The 18317-nt window shown below is 36.1% G+C and overlaps 1 protein-coding gene across 2 annotated transcripts in view; it reads right to left on the reverse strand.

Annotated features, from left to right (window-relative positions):
• The window catches only part of SH3RF1 (SH3 domain containing ring finger 1), an 85936-nt gene that overhangs the window by 13914 nt on the left and 53705 nt on the right, over window positions 1-18317 (reverse strand). For both annotated transcript variants that reach the window (XM_085058652.1, XM_085058653.1), the window contains exons 5-9: window positions 11955-12257; window positions 10926-11036; window positions 3180-3334; window positions 722-892; window positions 298-557 (exon numbers count right to left, since the gene is read on the reverse strand). In XM_085058652.1, coding sequence (XP_084914778.1) covers window positions 298-557; window positions 722-892; window positions 3180-3334; window positions 10926-11036; window positions 11955-12257 — 1000 coding nt within the window. The remainder of the gene's footprint in view (window positions 1-297; window positions 558-721; window positions 893-3179; window positions 3335-10925; window positions 11037-11954; window positions 12258-18317) is intronic.

Genomic DNA, 18317 nt, shown 5'->3' on the forward strand with positions numbered 1-18317 from the left:
GCTCAAAGAATGTCCCCATCCAAGATACTGCTGGAACAACAAAAAAAAAAGAAAAATTTCACCTGAAGTACTTGCATATAAATTCCCCATAGTGGGAGTATGTACGTGTATATGTATGTACACATAGTCGCTTAGAGGAGAATAATAAAAGATTCAACAACTCAGAGGGATATATTGTCATTTTAGAAAACATTCAACTCAACAATTACATACTTACATAGACCCTCACTACAGTCACTTGTCAAGATAGACTCTACAGTTTGTCTACCACACATAGATATTGCAGTTTTATTTTACCTGTTCTAACTGCATTTCGAGCCTGGTTGACTGTCATTTGTCCTGTCACGTGCATAAGGACCTTGGTTTGTGGACTGGTTTGGATATGTGCTGCAGAAACCACAGCTGTGGGTACTGTGCTGGAGTTCACTGCCACACCGTTCCCCTGGAGCTTCTGGGATGTTCCACTGGCAGTGGAAGGGCTGACCATAGTTACCACTCGTCCTGTTTGGCCAGCAGTAGACATGGGAACTTTTGTTTGTGATGCACTTGTTACTGTCCTGTCGAAATTAAAAGTAAAACAATAAAAGACAACTGAAAAAAATTAGCTAGTTACCAAAACCCACAGGTCCTCTATTATGCAATTTTAGCATTTAATACAAGAACAGAGTAATTCTGGATTTGAAACTAGGTAAACTATTTAGACACTTGTGTAATACTGTACCTTGTAACTGGAGCCACATAATTTCCAGGAAAAACACCGATCTTGCTTGTATGCATGGAAGTTCCCTTGAACCAGCCATCTTGGCAGCGCTCAAACACTAGGAACATTTCTCCTTTCCGCAGTTCCAGTTCATCTTCTTTTCGAGGAGTGTAGGGGTAGATAGCAATATACCTAAGACAGGAATAGAGATACAAGTGATAAAATGGAAACAGTTGAAAACATCACTTTGTGCTGTAAAAGACAGTTTAGTCAAAGATGAGAAGGCATGGCAGAAATGGCTGTGATAATCCATCATGCCATTACAATATTAAAACAGAAGTTATGGTAATATTAAGGGGAAACAATGACAATTAGGAATATCCTCTGAAATGCACTCTAATGGAATGCAAAATACTTGTATTAGGACTGTCTATTTTCTTAATGAAGTTAGTGATCTTAATTAAGTAGGTGTTTATCAACTACACATCCCTACACTTGCTTTTCACATCTCTTACAATTTGTGACACATCAACTTCCTTTTTATTTGGAGAGTTGGGGTGAATGGACAAGTTCTGTTAGCTGGGAGTGAAAGATCAGTATGAGAACTACTTTTTAAACTGCAAAACTGGAATCTCCTGTGCAAACTTCAGTGCAAAGGAAAAATATGTGTTACTAGAAATTAAAGTCTATGGGTAAGGCAGTTAGCAGCTAACTTGCTTGTAAAGTTTATTTCCTTTTTTGTTTTCTAAGCAACACTAATGCATAATACAGTGCATTTGAAATCATATTTAGAGTTCAGAAACATTTGCATTTTTTCTTAAAAAAAAAAACTTAGGGAAAAAAAAGTTAGGAAAAAAGCTGAAACTCCTGCAGTTGCATCTTGGAACGTTCCTAGGGAAGTTTTCAAATAGGATTGCGTGGTTGCTATTATTAGAAAGTGATACTGTTTTAGCCACCACAGTGTTCTATTTTCTGCCACATTTGAACCTAAGAAACAGGTTTGAACCATATACATAATTACTGACCCAGGCCTATGGAAAATAGCATTCTAATAAATCCCATTTTCTCGAAAATATACTTTTCACAAGAGGCAGCCAATTAAGTAGATGGGTAGACTACCCAGTTTTTGAAAAAGGATCCAACAGTTATTTGTGATGCTAGTCCTTCCCACTCCTTTTGTAGCCCCAAGGGCAAAAAAGTTGCTTTAGAAAACATTCTTTCATCAAAATTGTCTCTCGTGCACAGTAACAATAGCATTAACTGCATGCTTCTCCTTCTTGCATTACATCTTTATTCCTTGCTGTCCACCCCAGAAACTTTGCAATATCTACAAAAAATCCTTTAAAGGCAATATAGGTACCCAAAGCAAGCAAAAAATATGTTTTAAAGGCAACATATGGTACACTGGCAGCAGAAGGCTTCACTGGTACATGATTTAGCAGTGATCTACAAAGCCACACACTGAAGCTCTATGGGAAAGCAATTGATGTACTTTAATTGATGTTCATTAACGTCCCTTTTAGTTAATCTAGTCTAAATTTCATTAGTATCCTCTTATAGAGCAACCCTTTGAAGATGAAGGATGGGAGTAAATGAGATGGGATCCTGATTAATTGCACTAGGCACAATAATCCATAAGAACCAGTGTCAAAATGCCTGACACCAAAGAAACAGCCCCAATCCAGATGCACCTGCTATACACGAAGGATGCTCTTTTGGAGTGGGAGGAAACATGGTGGGGAGGTAAGCAGAACAGAACAAAAGCAGTCCTTATTCAAACATGTCCCCTTAGATGCTTCAGCATCTCTTGAATTTTGTATTTTCTTTTATTGTTCTTATTCCCCAAGCTGCACACAAAGAGGTTTTCAAGAAGAAAGATGTTGTTAGCAGCACATGTTAATATACAAAATATTTTCACCCAAAAGGATGACGCACATTTGCTTGTATTACAAGTGTGAAGACATAACGCTAACTAGCAGCTTTCTGCCTTCATTCCAAATTGCCACCCACTAATTAAATGCACTGTAGAATCTTCAGTCAAATTTCAATTGCAACTGACACAAGTAGTCTGACAGTAACATGTTTTGGCATAAGTTATTCCATATGAGAATAGCCTTTTCACACCATACATAATGGAAAACATTGAATAAATTCACTCCAGTGAAAAAGCACTTTTGAGTTATACAGTATTCAGTGCTAACGCAAGGATTCATTCATCTGCATGACAAATACTTTATATTTCTGAAGTGAGTCCTTTTCATACACAGCAACAGCTAATTATATTACCTAAGACATAAACAATGCTCACTGTGAAGGCTGTTTGGGGATATCACCTTTCTGCATGCTTTTGTTCTGAGTTGCACAGTTGGCTTTCTGGCAATTCCAGCCGAGCAGTGCCAGCTGCCGTGCTGCACATACAGGTGAAGAGAGCAATCTTATTCCTTTTTTCTGCCTGGTGAAAAGTTTCAATTTTACTTACACACTTGGACGAGTTTGTGGTCGTAAGTGTGTCGCTTGGTCAGTTGATCCTGATGCAGACCTTTGTATGACACTTGTAGACTGAGGTCCAGAAGCGGCCGATGCAATGATTGCAGCAGACAAGAGAGGTGGTGGCGGAAGTGGGGGATTCATATTCTGATTTTATAAGAACAAAAAAAATAGCAACAGAGGATCAATATTGTTTGATGAGTTGAATCAGCTGGAAAAAAAAAAAAGCATGATATTCTAAGGAAGCGGAAAAAAGCAACCAAGTCCATCACCTGCAATAATACTACCTGCAATATATATTACCTGCATACCTGTTGCAATATAACTGGAGAGTTAGCTTTGTCTCTATTTCTCTTTTTCCAGTTTAAAATCTTGACGTTTTGGCAGGCAATTAAACAAATGACAAGCACTACCTCAGCACAGGAAAAATGGAAAGCACTGTTTCTAGTTATAACATGTTTAGGATAGGGCCGGACAAAAATTCAGAAGCCTTCCAGGAGGTAGATTTTGCATCCTGCTGCTGACTGTACTTCATAACATGATTGTTTTTGTAACCTGAAGCTGAAACATAATATACAATTCAGCTGGAGTGCACCCAAAAGCACCCCATCTGGGGGAAATTTTCTTTTGATGTATGGGTTACAAAAGCAAGCACAATATGAGACCATAGTCACTGAGCTACTGTTACCTCTTTCTCCTATTCTTCTAGTTTAAAGAGCTAGCTTTTGAAATTCGGTATTATCAAGATTGGTAATCTTTAACAAATACCCCAGTAAAAAGGCACCACAGATCATAATGGGGGTCCCTGCCTACAGACTTCTGTGCCTTTTGAGAATCAATGGAGCAATTGTTACCTTCTGCTCTGTAAAGCCTCAGACAATTCTTTAGGACCTTGTGTACTGACACCCCTGGGAAAAGGCACTCACAAAAGGAGTGCTTTTCTTTCCCCTTTCCAAAAATAATTATTTGTGTTACAATACACACAAAAAAGAGTAATAAAAAACCTCAAACCTTTAAAAATGTAATCCTGAATTGATTTCAAACACAATCTTCCTAAACCCCACAGAACTATAATATTAATTAACAAAATATCCTGAAGTGTTGCCTGGCACTTCCAATACATCAGCATATAAATGCACAGCATCACATTATCAGTTTGGAAAATATGTAATTGACAGTCCTTTTAATTCCCCTCAAACACTTCACTTCTAAAGGGTTTTGGTTTGTGGGGCTTTTTCTGTTTTTCTAAACAAAAACCTATATGGAACTGAGTTTTAGTTCTACACTGTGTGATTATTACTTTGCTGCATTTGGTGAAAATGTTAATAAAAAGACAGCTCTTTAAACAAGAACTGCACAATCAAAGACTCTCAAATCTAGAGAAAACTGATAAGCTCTTACAGTGTTTCAGTCAAAATTGTCATGCCATACCATGTCATATGATATTAATTGCACGGTATATTGTGAAATATTCCTATTTTATTTAAAGCTTTTTTTCTGGTCATACATTTACAAGTTCTTAAGACCAAATAGGTCTTCTATATCCAACACAAAACAGACTTGGCCTGCTGGAGAAACATTACTGTGAGCTTTGAACTAATAGTTACTTACAAAAACGGCAATTGCATTTGCTTCACATTCTAGATTCCTACCCATCCAGCAGTATTTTAAAGTATCTAGATAATTCATACTGAAGTACCAACATTTCTCTTTCAGCTGTTCTACAGCTGAAACTATTTCTCCCTCCCAGTTAGACATTGAACAAATGTCTTAGCTGAATCCAAGCTGAATGTGAGCACTTAACTTTCATGAAACCTATCAATAGAACATAGATTTCAATATTTATTTAGGCGCCTAGATTTCTTTATTTACGGTAGAACTTGTAAATCCACATTAGATGATTAATTAGAATTCTTTAAAATTAAACCTATTCATGCACAGTATGAAGGCTGTCACAATTCCATACTTCCTGCATCTCTAAAGACTTATATGCATAACATTTTATTCATTTGAACACATAATATACACTGAAGCTTTAGCTGCAATAAAAGCACCTTCACAGCTCTATTTCATTCTGCTTTATTCAGGTTCTGCTCCCCTCCCTGTGTCTATCAGTATGGTAATGAGGCCAGCAGTGAGACACAGCCCAATTAAACTCCCAAAGACTTGGCAAGTACTGAGAAATCTAAATAAACTACTTGATAGACTTTAGAGGACTAACACTCCACAGCTTGCACTGTTACAACTTGATAAAATAGATTCAAATGATCTAGCCAAGTTTTCAAGAAGCTTTCTGGCATGTAACCATTTTTCTAGCTGTTGAGAAACACACCTACCTCCAGGGCACATGCTAGTTTTGATGGTTCCCATAGTCAACATTCCGTGAAAGAATATACACAAACCACATGTGATTCAATAGAACATGCTCAGTAATAATTAAGAGTATTTTAGGTAGTTGAGGGGGGAAAGTGGAATGTTTCTGCAACTACTTTTCAGACACTGGGTGTACTTTCAAGCATATAAATCAGAAAATAAATTATTATTTTTTAATTGGAAGATGAAAAATTACATAATTTGATGCTTAATGTATGTTACAACTTCAAAAAGTATCTACACTCAAGCTCTTGAAACACATGGATATTACTAAACTTAAATAGAATTAGGCTGCATTCCCATATCAGTTAATTGAAGATCAGTAATCAGCTCACTCAAAGAATAATAAAAGGCACAGCACTGGAAAAGAACATTCATTAACTCCCTTCACTCCCACAATGTCTAGGAAAAAATATATGGCTTGCAAAATTCCCTGAGGGCTAACAAATTAAGGCTTATGTTTAACAAAATTCCTAAACTACATGTTATCAAAAACAGGTCTCTCATAAAAAACCTCATTGTTTCTTTCAGCCACTTCCTCTTCACAATGCAAGTTGATTTGAATTTTGGTTGGTTAAAATTAGGACAGTTCTTATTTAAACCTCCTGACTTACACTATTGAACTTACACTGGTTTGAACTACATAAAAGAGCTAAATGTCATCAGTACATTATATAACCCTCACAGCTTGCGTCTCATTAACATTAATTCAGACTACCTTATACACTTCAACATAGAAGGGCAATTTCTCTTTTTGTGCATGCACAAGAGAACAAGACCAGAAAACTTAGGGATTTTTTAATTTTTGAAATCTTCAGCATGTAAGTGAATGAAAACCATCCAAATACAGACCACCTATTTCTGCTAATTAAGTGCACACACCAAGACACCATTTCAAATTCAACATATCCAATCTGCAGGAACAGTATGGACCTCTAGGTCAACTGCAGTCCAAAACACTTTTGACTTCTCAAGAGACTGCGAAGGCAGAATGAAAGGAAGATAAAGAATCTCCTGTTGCTTGTTTTACTGCTGCTACTTTTGAACAAAACCATTGTTTTTCTGCTGCTAGTTTTGAATGCAACTCAAACTTTGCTGTAGTATATTTTGTTTCTGGTTTTCCCATATCATGGTTCAAACCACATATTTTAAGATTACTTTTCAGTAAAATCTATGGCAACTAGATCTCCTCTATTAGATAATTACCTTATAAATTACATCCAAGAATTTCCTTCCAAGCGAATGAGCCTTACACAATTGTATGTGCATATTTTCCCCCAACAACTACTGAACTTGACATCTGTTATTTATATTTTGCAAAGAACTTTAAATATACTAGGCACCTACAAGGTTCAAAAATGGCAGTGGCCAAGATGAGCAGACCAATTAATGCACCCATTAAGGGTAAAGCTGTGGTTTGAAGTTCCAAAAAACAGTGTAAATGATAATATCACAGCCAAAAGCCCTGGCTGTGAGAAGTGTCTCAGTTCACAGCTTCTTCAATTTCAAAAAATCAAACCTCAAAACACAAGCCAAGAATTAATGCTGTTGTCTAAAGAACTACTGCTGTAAAATAAAACTTTTAAATAAATTATCACAGCTTTTCAAAATGAAAATTAAAATTTGCTTAAATGATACAAGCAGTAGAGAGTGTATATGGTCACTTGACAGAAGCACTCTCATTCCTAAAGCTTATTTGTATCAATTTTGGCTGAAAATTTGTAAATTGTTTACTTCATACAATATTGGGTACCAAACAACATCTATAAAACATTATTATGGACAAAATAAAATTAATACAATTGGCATCTCTGAACCACCATAGCAACACAAAAAACTAAAATGCAATCCTATATATGTACACAGATAAAAGAGTCACAGGCTCCTTTGGGCTAGGAATTAATCCAAACTGTCTTAGAGAAACTTCCTAGACAACCAGACAGCTCAAAGTATCTCCTGTTGAGAATAAAAAAGCCATCTTTCTTATAGGAAATAAGAGAAGACACTAGCTTTTCCTTGCTTTGAGATTCAGGACACATAAATGTAGCAAAGATGCATAAATTCAGAATTGCTGCAAAGGAATATATTCTTTATTCTTCTTCACTGATGGGTAATCATGTTCATCCTCTAAGATTTCTTTTTTCTCCCTTAATCTGAGTTTAGCATTATATAAAAGAAGTGTAAAAACAGCTTGCTCCCAAAGAATAATTACTTTCAATAGTGTTATAAACACCAAAATAACTGACACGAAGGAGAGCCAATGAAACTATGTTCATGCTAAAGAGAAACTCATTGTGTTCCCATCCAATTTCCTTGTCAGATGCTTAGTATTCAGAAATCAAGAAAAAAGCTAAAGGGAGGAACTTAAGAGAAACAGAGGAATTTATACTTACAAAAGCAAAAAATACAAGAGCAAAAGGACTCAAGCCAACTACTTCTGATGTATTAAACGTACAATCACAACTATTCTGCAGCTTAAAATTAATGCTCAGAATGTCAGGAAGGGTATTTCCAGCAGGAACACATCTAGAGAAACAAGAACATGACTTTCTCTCTTAACCCATCAGAACCATTTTGCACATTTCTAAAATGAAAACAAGAGTTTATGAAGCAAGAGGGAAAGTGTAAGTAAAGATATACCTCACAGTCTGTGACTTTACAAACTGTATCATCATGTCATATCATCTATCATAAAATAACAGAGGAATGACCTGACTCTAGCCTGAGCTGCCAGCTTGCATTTTAATCATGCTGAAAACAAGTCAGGAAGAAACAGAACATTATGTACAGAAGGTTACTGACTTTTAAAGAGGGTGGCAGAGAATAATTCAGGTTCTCAATGGGAATTATATCCCTAATTGGAAACATAAGCAGGAACATGGTTATCACAAAGAGAAAGTAGCAGCCCAAGATACAGGACAATCATATGGCAGGAGTTTCACTCCATGCTGCATTTAGCACTGTAATTTAATTCCTGTGGGTACCCATGGTGAGATCGCCTTTGAACAAGCTTAAGCAACTAAAGCACCTCAGGTGGTTTAATGACTTTGCACCAGCACCAAACTAAAGAATTTTTCCATTTTGGCATCAAATATAGAACTACTGATTCTTAATAGCAAACAGAAGTGTTTATTACTGAGAGGGGAAAAAACCAGCAGATTCTGACAGAACTTCTGAAATTATGCTTTGAATGCTGTCTGCTCAAATGTCTCCAAAACTTGAGTATCTCAGCCACAAATCAAATCAATTACGTAATGTTTGCAGCACATATGTTAGCTAGACTTGCATTCTGCCTAACAGCAGAAATTACACTGAACTGATTCTGTTTGCTCAGTTCTCACAGGAATTTTCTGAAGGATAGGATGAAAGAAGTATAAAAGACTTATATGGATTAGTATATAAGCAGCTAATTGTTTCTAGTATTAGATGTACATCTCATAGGCAAAAAAAACAAACAACCTGAGGGTCCTTTCTGCTGAAGACCAATTTGAACAAGAGCAAACACTGGGCACAGGCTGCTCAGAGGGGTTGTGAAGTCTTCATCCTTGGAGATATTCAAAAGCTATTTGGACACAGTCCTGGGCAACTGGCTCTAGGTGGTTCTGCTTGAGGAGCAGGGGGGTTAGACTAGACGACCTCAAGAGGCCCTTCTAACCTCATCTGCTCCATGACATTAAAATATGAATCTAAATATAAGGAGATTATAAACTGTTTCCAGATTAGCATACATTTAACAGTAGGATTACACAGATAATCCACAGATTGAAGGAGACAACAATTTCACCACAGTAAAACAAAGCATTGCTGCAGCTCAATCTGCCTTACTCAGTAAGGCAGGGCAAAAGCACATGGTCCACATAACTGTCAATAATCAGGTCATCTGTCTGAAGAGCAAAGAATTTGAAATACATTTACCTGGATGAGAGCAATTACCACATCACAAAAGATGACGAAAATTTGTGGCATCAGGGTGGATATTTAGCTGAACATAAACTTTGTGTTACATTCAGGCAAATTTTCAAGATATAAGAATCAATCTAAAAAGGTAAAAGGGTCATACTATCAATATTTTCTTCACTGAAAAAGACTGTGTAGTACTGTACCCACATCTGGCATGTGTCACCATGTCTGTACCATGCCAAAAGGAAGTACTGAAAATAATTCAGAAAACAACAGCATCATAATTTAAAGGACTGAAAAATGTAAATTAAGAGTTCCAAAGAATGCTGACAAAATGCAACCAAGCCCCACCTAAACATTTTCATAAACAACGAGAAGTTGATACCAGAAGACAGACAATTATTCTGCCTTCGATTTTGCAGAAGAATGCATAAAATGATGGAAGTGCCAAAAGTTAAAAACAAAACTAGACCTATTTAGCAGCAAGGCTATTCATCACATTTTACTTGGTTTAAAGACTGCAAGGACAGACACCTGAACAAAATCAAGTCTTGGGGTTTTTTGTTTGGGTTGTTTGTTTGGTTTTTTTAAAGTGAAGATCTGTTATTTGACTGTGCCCCACCCCTTAAAAATTAAGGGCAGAATTTTAGACTTGAAAGAAGAACTTAATTTCAAGAATTCCTATGATTTAAATAAAGTCTCTGAAAACTAGTATCCACAATCTTTACTGCTGTTAAGGTAAGTCTCTGATGAGTACAGTATGATAGATGACATTCCAGAGTTTTTCTAACATAAGCATAGGAAACTAAAGAATTCCAGTAGATTTTGGAAAGAAATGCCGCCCTTTTTGAAGAAAATGTCATTTTATTTGTCCAAAGGAAACAGCACTGCAATGTATTTCTTCCTTTAAAAGATGGCCATTTGCTACATGTTTTCCTATAGATCTCCAAGAACCTAATTTAAACATGCTAGATAAATTCTTCATCTGCCACAGGCATACACCCAACTGAAATCACCTTATTTAATGAGGAGACAGCAGAGTTTTGAAGCTTAGTTCAGACAATCCTGAAAATCTTGGGTTAAGTAAGACAGAAATACCTGGCAGCTGTGGTCCCAAGTTGATGTTTTTTGTAAGAACGTGCTTGTTTCCTCAAACTTTCCCCCCAGAATAATCTCTATTCTACTCATGCTTAAAAGAAGCACTGTTCTGGAAGTGTGCTTCTTGTGTTTACTACACAGAAATTACAGAGGAAAGCTGGAGAAATGGATATGCATGACAAGATGCAAACATTATTGTATCAATAGGGCTTTTGCTATAGTTAAACTCATACCACTGTCTACCACATAGACACAATCGTCATAAAACCATCGTTTCAAATCAGTGTGTCGGAACTTGAGAAAAAAGAATTACTGTACAAGGCCAAACAAAAATGGGAAGGCTGAGTTTTCTTAGAGCAGTACTTACACCAAGAGCAGCTTGGTAGGTAACTTCCGAGGGGAAGGTGAAGGAAGGCCCTGTTGTGACTGGGCTGCTGGGGGGTGGAGTCACAATCAGCCCCGTAGTGCCGATATGAACCTGGGAGACAGAAAAAACCCAGCAGGGTCAGTTCAGCGTAGTTTAGTGAGAGCTGGTTTTCAAACAGCTGTAAGCTTCATGGTCAAAATCACCAGTACTCTACTACCTGTAACATTAAACTAGAGCTAATTTTTAGTTAGATACTCACACAGTTAGATACTCACACAGTTAGATATTCACACAGTTGAATCACACTGCTCACAAACAGTGCTGAATCACGCTGCTCACCTTTTTTCCTACACTGACATTTCTGAATCTTTGGAGATATATTGAACCAGCAACATGAAACACACTTGTAACCAATGTCAGGTTTGGGTTTTTTTTCCATTAAAGGCTGTCAGATCCCAAAGACATGCAAATAAAGCATATTTAGCAGCTCACGTAAAATATCACCAATATTTCTTGGGCTCCATTTCTCTCTCTTTTACCAAAGTGTAATCACTATACGAAACAGACAATTTTCCATGAACTAATGAACAAATACATAAAGTCAGATAAATATTTCTACGTAGCACAACCAGATTAATATGCTACATTTCTGGAATTCATGTAATCTTCGAGTTGAATATTTTAATTTAATAGCATGCACTTTATTATTATTCATTATTATATTTAATTTAGGAAAAAAAAAATCAAGAAATTAAATCACTCCAGTTTCTAGTTTCCACAGTTTAATAAAAATCTTTGTGGCACTTTAGAAAATAACAACTATGAAAAAAACTAGCCTAAAAGGCCAAAACTATTTGCTACCATTATATAAGAAGTGTTAGAAAATATCTTCCTTAGATGTTCTCATGTTGGAAGATAGGTTTTGTGAAAGTGTGCATTTAATATTAATTATTCATAATTAATAATTTGAAATAAGTAATCTGACAAGATCAGAAGCCTTCTAGTCACAGTTGATTTCATGTGAATTACCTGAGAAGGAGCACTGCAGGACAGTCCTGTCAGCTCACTTATCCGGGCTGCTGCCGTTGGGTTGCTGGAGCTGATGAGGACAGGAGGACTGATTTCCATGGAGTGGCGATTCTGAGAGGACTGTGAAGCCTTGTTGGACATGGTGAGGGAGGTAAAAGAGTGTCGTTTTTTGGTGTTTTTCTTAGTATCGGTGTGCTTTTGGGTTGAATTGTTGTGGGCTGCCCCAGAGGTACCTTCTCCAGAGTCAACAGCAGAACCTGAGGGCTTGTCCAATTCTATCAACTGTTTGGCTGCTGTGTTAAACTACAAAAAAACCAGTACCATATTAGTATATTTTTATTTATACAAATCGCCTGAACATAACAAAAATCTCTTTTCCTCTTATTCATAATATAATTTAAACCATGCAACTTAAAACTGATATTTTTATTTATACAAATCGCCTGAACATAACAAAAATCTCTTTTCCTCTTATTCATAATATAATTTAAACCATGCAACTTAAAACTGCGACATACCAACTTACTCCACAAATTAGTCAGTAGAGAGTGACAAATCAATTCACTACAAACTCAACACACTTACTGTTGGACTAGTCTGGACTACCCATCAGAGGTAAAATTGCAATCAACAAAGGACATAATGCTGTAGTCCAGACATGGATTAATTCAGCAATATCCACTGCCTGTGTCATCTAGAAGTCAGACTAAAACACAGTGGTCCCTTTTGACCTTATAACAGAAAAATTGGTGTTACAAAATTTCTTGGATGTTTATTTCATTTTCAGCCTTTTTTTTGGTTTTGATTATATGACATAATCCCACACCTTTGCATGTGGGCTCTTGAAGACATTTCTCCTAGTATCCCTTGGTACTTGTGCACATTTTTAACACTACTAGCAGTGAAAACACAGACTTCCTAAATGCAGGTTTAAGAACATAGCAGGACAGACTAAATGTCCAGCTATATCAGTATACATGCCTGGCAATAGGCACCAATACAGGCATAAAATGGCATAAGGAGAAAAGAAATATGTATCTGCAATTCTGTGGAAATACCTTCTCAGCTTCTGAATTTTCTAACGTAGAGGCACCATCTCTGCCAATTTTTCTCTTTTTTTAAGCTTAGCTGAAGAGTTTTTGTTCACAATGAGATTTTCTATCTGCTAATTTGTAACAACAATACCATATTAAATGCAAACAAATCCTTCCTTTCCAATGAAGAAATGAGGAATCCCACACATTTTCTTCTTACAATGAAATGTAAGCTATATAATGGGGAGGAGGAGAGGAAACCAACAAACAACCCCTCTACGTTTTTCAAAAACCCTTTATTTTCAGAAAATCTTAGAGCTATTAGAAATAATGTCAGAACTCTCATTTAATCACGAGCTGAACTAATACCAGCACCAGTTTTCCGAACAGGTACCACTAAATGTGAATACTGTTATTTGAAAAGTATAGCTGATTATGAAGAGAGGAAAAATCTTTTTTGAAGAACATCAGGATGAAAGAATGAAATTAGTCACTGTGGAATTACTATTTCTATTCTTCAATATATTATTTCTTCTATTTATTTTACCAAATTCCTGCAAGTCCTGAGATACCTACTATGTTCCTGAAGAGTTTTAAAGTTGCATTTTACACCATCAAAGCTTTACTATTAATCATGACAGCATCAACACTGATTTAAATGCAGCTCCCACAGATGACTGGCTTACACTCTGAACAGAAGTAGATATCTATAGATAGAGATATATAAAGTAGTGCAAAAGCACAAAGATTTTTTTTTTATATAGAAGAGGTTTTCAAGTGGTATTTGAAAGATGTCATCATAAGGAAATTTCATACATATACAGCAAAAAAGACAAAGTTCAAAATCAGAACTACTGAAACTATGAGGAGTTGACATGAAAACCTTCCTAAGGAAGAGGAAGAACTACATGGAACATATTGCAGTGGATGAGGGGCATAATGAGGGATTTGAAAAAGGATATGAAGTTGAGAATATAGGTTTTTTTTCCTAAATGTTCTTATTGTTGGTCCTTTAGAAGGCAACTGAAGAGAACTAGAATCACAGAATCATAGAATGGCTTGGGTTGGAAGGGACCTTCAAGATCATCAAGTTCCAACCCTTCTGCCATGGACAGGAACACCTACCCCTAGACCAGGTTGCTCAGAGCCCCATCCAACCTGGCCTTGAACACTTCCAGGGATGGGGCATCCATAACCTCCCTGGGCAACCTGTTCCAGTGCCTCACCACCCTCACAGTAAATAATTTCTTTCTAATATCTAATTGCAACCTACTATCTTCCAGTTTGAGTCCATTCCCCTTGTCCTATCACTACATATTCTTGTAAAAAGTCCCTCTCCATCTTTCTTGTAAGAAGGAAGGATAGGAGAAGACAATGTCACAACAGTAAACAATCCTATGACAAAGATGGATGCTAGATTTTCCTTCCTGCTAGTACTCAGGATGGATCATATGGATCAAAATAATGTATTTCTTGTGTATAACAGAAGATAGAAACACCACTTTCTCCAAGGAAGTCCATTATTTAGATGATTATTGAATTTTAAATTTAGAGCAAACATACTTTAAACAGACCAGTGAAAACATTCTTTTATTACAAAACACTGGTAAGAGGCTGAAGGATATGAAACAAATAAAAAGTAAGACCAATAAAAGCCTACTCTGCTGTTCAGCATGTCAGGGTCTTATCTGACATCATGGAAGAAAATGCAGGCTTTTCAAAGTCTAATAATTTTTTGTATTTTGCACATTTTTTTTCCAACTCAAACTGAAATTCTTCATGTCTTTCCTGAGAATCTGTGTATTCCATGATGTCTGATATAATGGCTGCAACCGATTCTATTCTTGTCTAATCTACTTTCTTATTTGCAAAAAAGCCTGTTGACAAATTACAGAGATCAGAGCAAGAAAAGCAGTACATATTTCTGAAACAAGAACTACCTAATCAGAGAAGTTAAGGAATCACCCAGGAACGAAAAGCAAAACCAAAAGCCACTTTGCTAACAGCACCTTAAGGTACCTGTTACACCTGATTATGTTTGTTTACCTCCAGAAGCTATCAATGCCTGCTGAATCTGATTACTCCATACAGTGAACAAGTTATTAGGGAAAGTTAAGCCTTGTCCATGGGATCAGTTCAAGACTGATTCAAATACAAGCAGCATACTGTGCTTTCTTACACAGAGATGCAAGCACAGGACAGTTGCATGAATCTGAAGATGGAAGTGAACTGATTACTGGCCTCTTCTTTGAAGTAACCTGAGGACAGCAATAGCTGCAGAGTATTTTGCTGAGTACAGTTTACTTCTTCCTTGAGAAGAGAAATTAAGAACTTGCATACATTCTCCAATTAAATGGCTAGCAGACATTCAAGGTCACCAAGGGAATGCATCCAAGTCATGCTATGAAGTGTTTCAATCCAGCATTCCTTTCTGCAACAAACACCCACGTATCAAGGCCCACACTTCCTACATCAGTTGTTTTCCTTAAGAGACATATTTTCATAGAAGCTTCTTTACTTCAGCCTTTATAATCACTTCTTTTCCTCCATTCAACAAAATCTTTGCTGTAATCTTGGCTGAAATCCAATTCCCTTTCCCACCAAACGCCAGGAAACAGAAGAATTTTCCAAGCAGGGCAGGACAGAGGCGGCTGGCAGAGCTGTGTCTCGGTGCTGCGGCAGGGCTGAGGTCAGCACACAGCTTTAGTCTGCCTGCAGCCATCTGCAGGAATTACCAATGAGACGATCACTACTGTAAGGTCTCTTACAGTTGTACTTTGCTGTACTTATTTACAAATTAATTCAGGTGTTCTTCATTCACACCAAAGTAAACAAATGCTGACATTATTTGCTACTGACAATTTGACTGAAAAGTGATTCCTTTACCCTGACTTTTATTCTATTCCGGGCATTTATATTTGTTTATGAAATATTAAATTAGATCAAAACATCAAATTTGAGGTTTAAGAAATGTACATTGTGCCCAGAACTGCAATCTATACAGGAAAGTTCTAACAATATCTGTTTAGTAATGAATAATCTTTCTTTTTGGAACTGAGATAACTACAAATGTTATTAACTTAATAATATATTTTCTAAACTCACGGCATTTTATTTCATTACTACGCAAGAACCTGGCTGATCAGATTTTAATGCAAGTACCTTGAAATTCCAATAGTCAAAAGTCTAGCAATTTAGATTTATTAATCTGGTCTTACCCTAGTAAAACTAGAGGGTTAGTCTGGGTTTAGCACTTCTTTCAAAGTGGAATTATATATTTTTTTCAATGTTTGCATTATTTATTTTTCATTTGCAGATAGGAGCACTTTTTCACAATGCTATGTGTCTGCAGATAAAAAATGTTGTGAGTCAGTTAACAAACTATAGTTTTAATAGAATCACTATTAAAATTTCTCTCAAAATGTGTTGTCTTACTTTTATTATTACCACAAATGCAGTAAGTGAAAGTAATAAAATATCAGAGTAGGAAACATTGAATCATAAAAGGGCAAAATTTGTCCTCAAAATTGATAAGAGATTTTCATAGACTTTAACATTTTCTAAAATTTTATCCTCACCGTACAATAAAGATGACAATTATTACACCTATACTACAGACTACACTAATTTTATAGTTAATGATTTCAGAAACTCTCTATGAAATGGAGCTACTAATTCACATTTTTAAACAAAAAGATGTGGACTAATACACACAAGGTAAAAGGTATGTCTGTCATTATGACAAAAATAGGCAATGAGTACAGGAGAGGGAAATGCAATGAAAACTACCATACAAAAATCTTTCAAAAACACTAATTACTTCTCATCTTCATTGTCTATCGTAACATAGGTAAGAATGGTTTGCAATACTTGTTTTATCAATTGGCTGTATATTTTCCAGAACAATAGTTATATACTCTCAGAAATCAGGCATTCCAATATTCAAACCCATAGTTTACTGCCATCTCACTGCTCTTCACCACAGCATGCACTTCAGTTTAGTATACACTGAAAAAAAACACCTATCTGATTTGAAGTAACTCTTTGGGTATAATGTGTCATTCTAGGCTTTCCATTCCACTTTACTGGGGATTTGAGAACGTGTACTTAAGTGCTGGTGCCTGTTCTAAAAGGGTTAATTGAAAATTTATTTTCTTAGTTGATGGAATCAGTCTGAAAACCTTAACAGAAATACATTTTGTGATTATCGTTTTTACATAATATTTTTCAAGGCCACATCTCCTTTTTGCAATTTCTGAAGAGATAGGAATGTAGTTGTTAGCTAAATAGTTAGCCCAAGAGGCAGCCCTAGGAAAGGGCTTTTTCTAACAACACTAACTTAAGTAATTTAGTTTGAAAAAAAACTACAAAAAGCTTTACTGGCTGAATTGAAGGGGCAGTTAATTGCAAGAAGCTAGGAAAGACTACCCAAGGGCAAGAAATTGTTAAATTGGCTTTAAAAAACTTCTTAAACTAAAGCCAAAATTGCATTAAGCAAGTTGAAACTGTTTTGGTCTTCTTGTTTTTACAGTCAAGTGAAATTTTCTATCTCCAGGTCCACAGATCTTTACATCAAACTACAAAAATAAAAATATCTATTTTCCTTTTTAAAAATAATAAATTCTATTTTAGTTGAAAGCAGTAATGTTTTTTGAAGTTTCCATCTCATCACAGTATTCAGAAATTGAATTAGTAAAATCTGGCTTGATTCTTAGTGTGGTTACACACTTATTCTGTGACCTGAAGTACATATTTCTCATCCCAGAGGTAATGTGAAAATACTTATTCCTTTCATCATTCTGCCTCATTTATTTAAATAAAATACTGCCAGTGCAGGGAATTGTGTCTTACCAAGTGTCCACAGCATACTTATCAGAAAAGGACAGACACTATTCCAAACCTCTGTTATCTTTTTGTAGTGCAAATGTGAATAATCACTGTGGCTGTACACACTGTTCCTAATCACTGATGACTTTCTATATAAAAGATACAGCTTTCAACTTACAAGGTTAGGGAAATTTTCTCAACTGCTACTTCTTACTGTAAATTGTTGTAATATACATAAGAAATGCAGGAAGATACAGAAGCTTTTATACATAGCCCTGGTGATGTACAAGCCGATCCTTTACCTGTTTAACAACAACCTATATTCTTTGACTTCCTAGTTGTGCTATTTTGGTTTTAAGAGGTGGGTATTAGGGACAGTGCAAAGCTAACTATTTCTCGGACTTGCTGACTGCTTTCATTTTGCGGCTAAGCGTGGTTTGGACTGACTGCATGACTCCAGTATTAACAAGAAAACATAGTAACTATCTCCAATTACACTCGT

The sequence above is a fragment of the Lichenostomus cassidix genome, chromosome 4, assembly GCF_008360975.1.
Source record: "Lichenostomus cassidix isolate B80296 chromosome 4, HeHo_3.0, whole genome shotgun sequence".
In the NCBI taxonomy this organism is placed as follows: Eukaryota; Metazoa; Chordata; class Aves; order Passeriformes; family Meliphagidae; genus Lichenostomus; species Lichenostomus cassidix.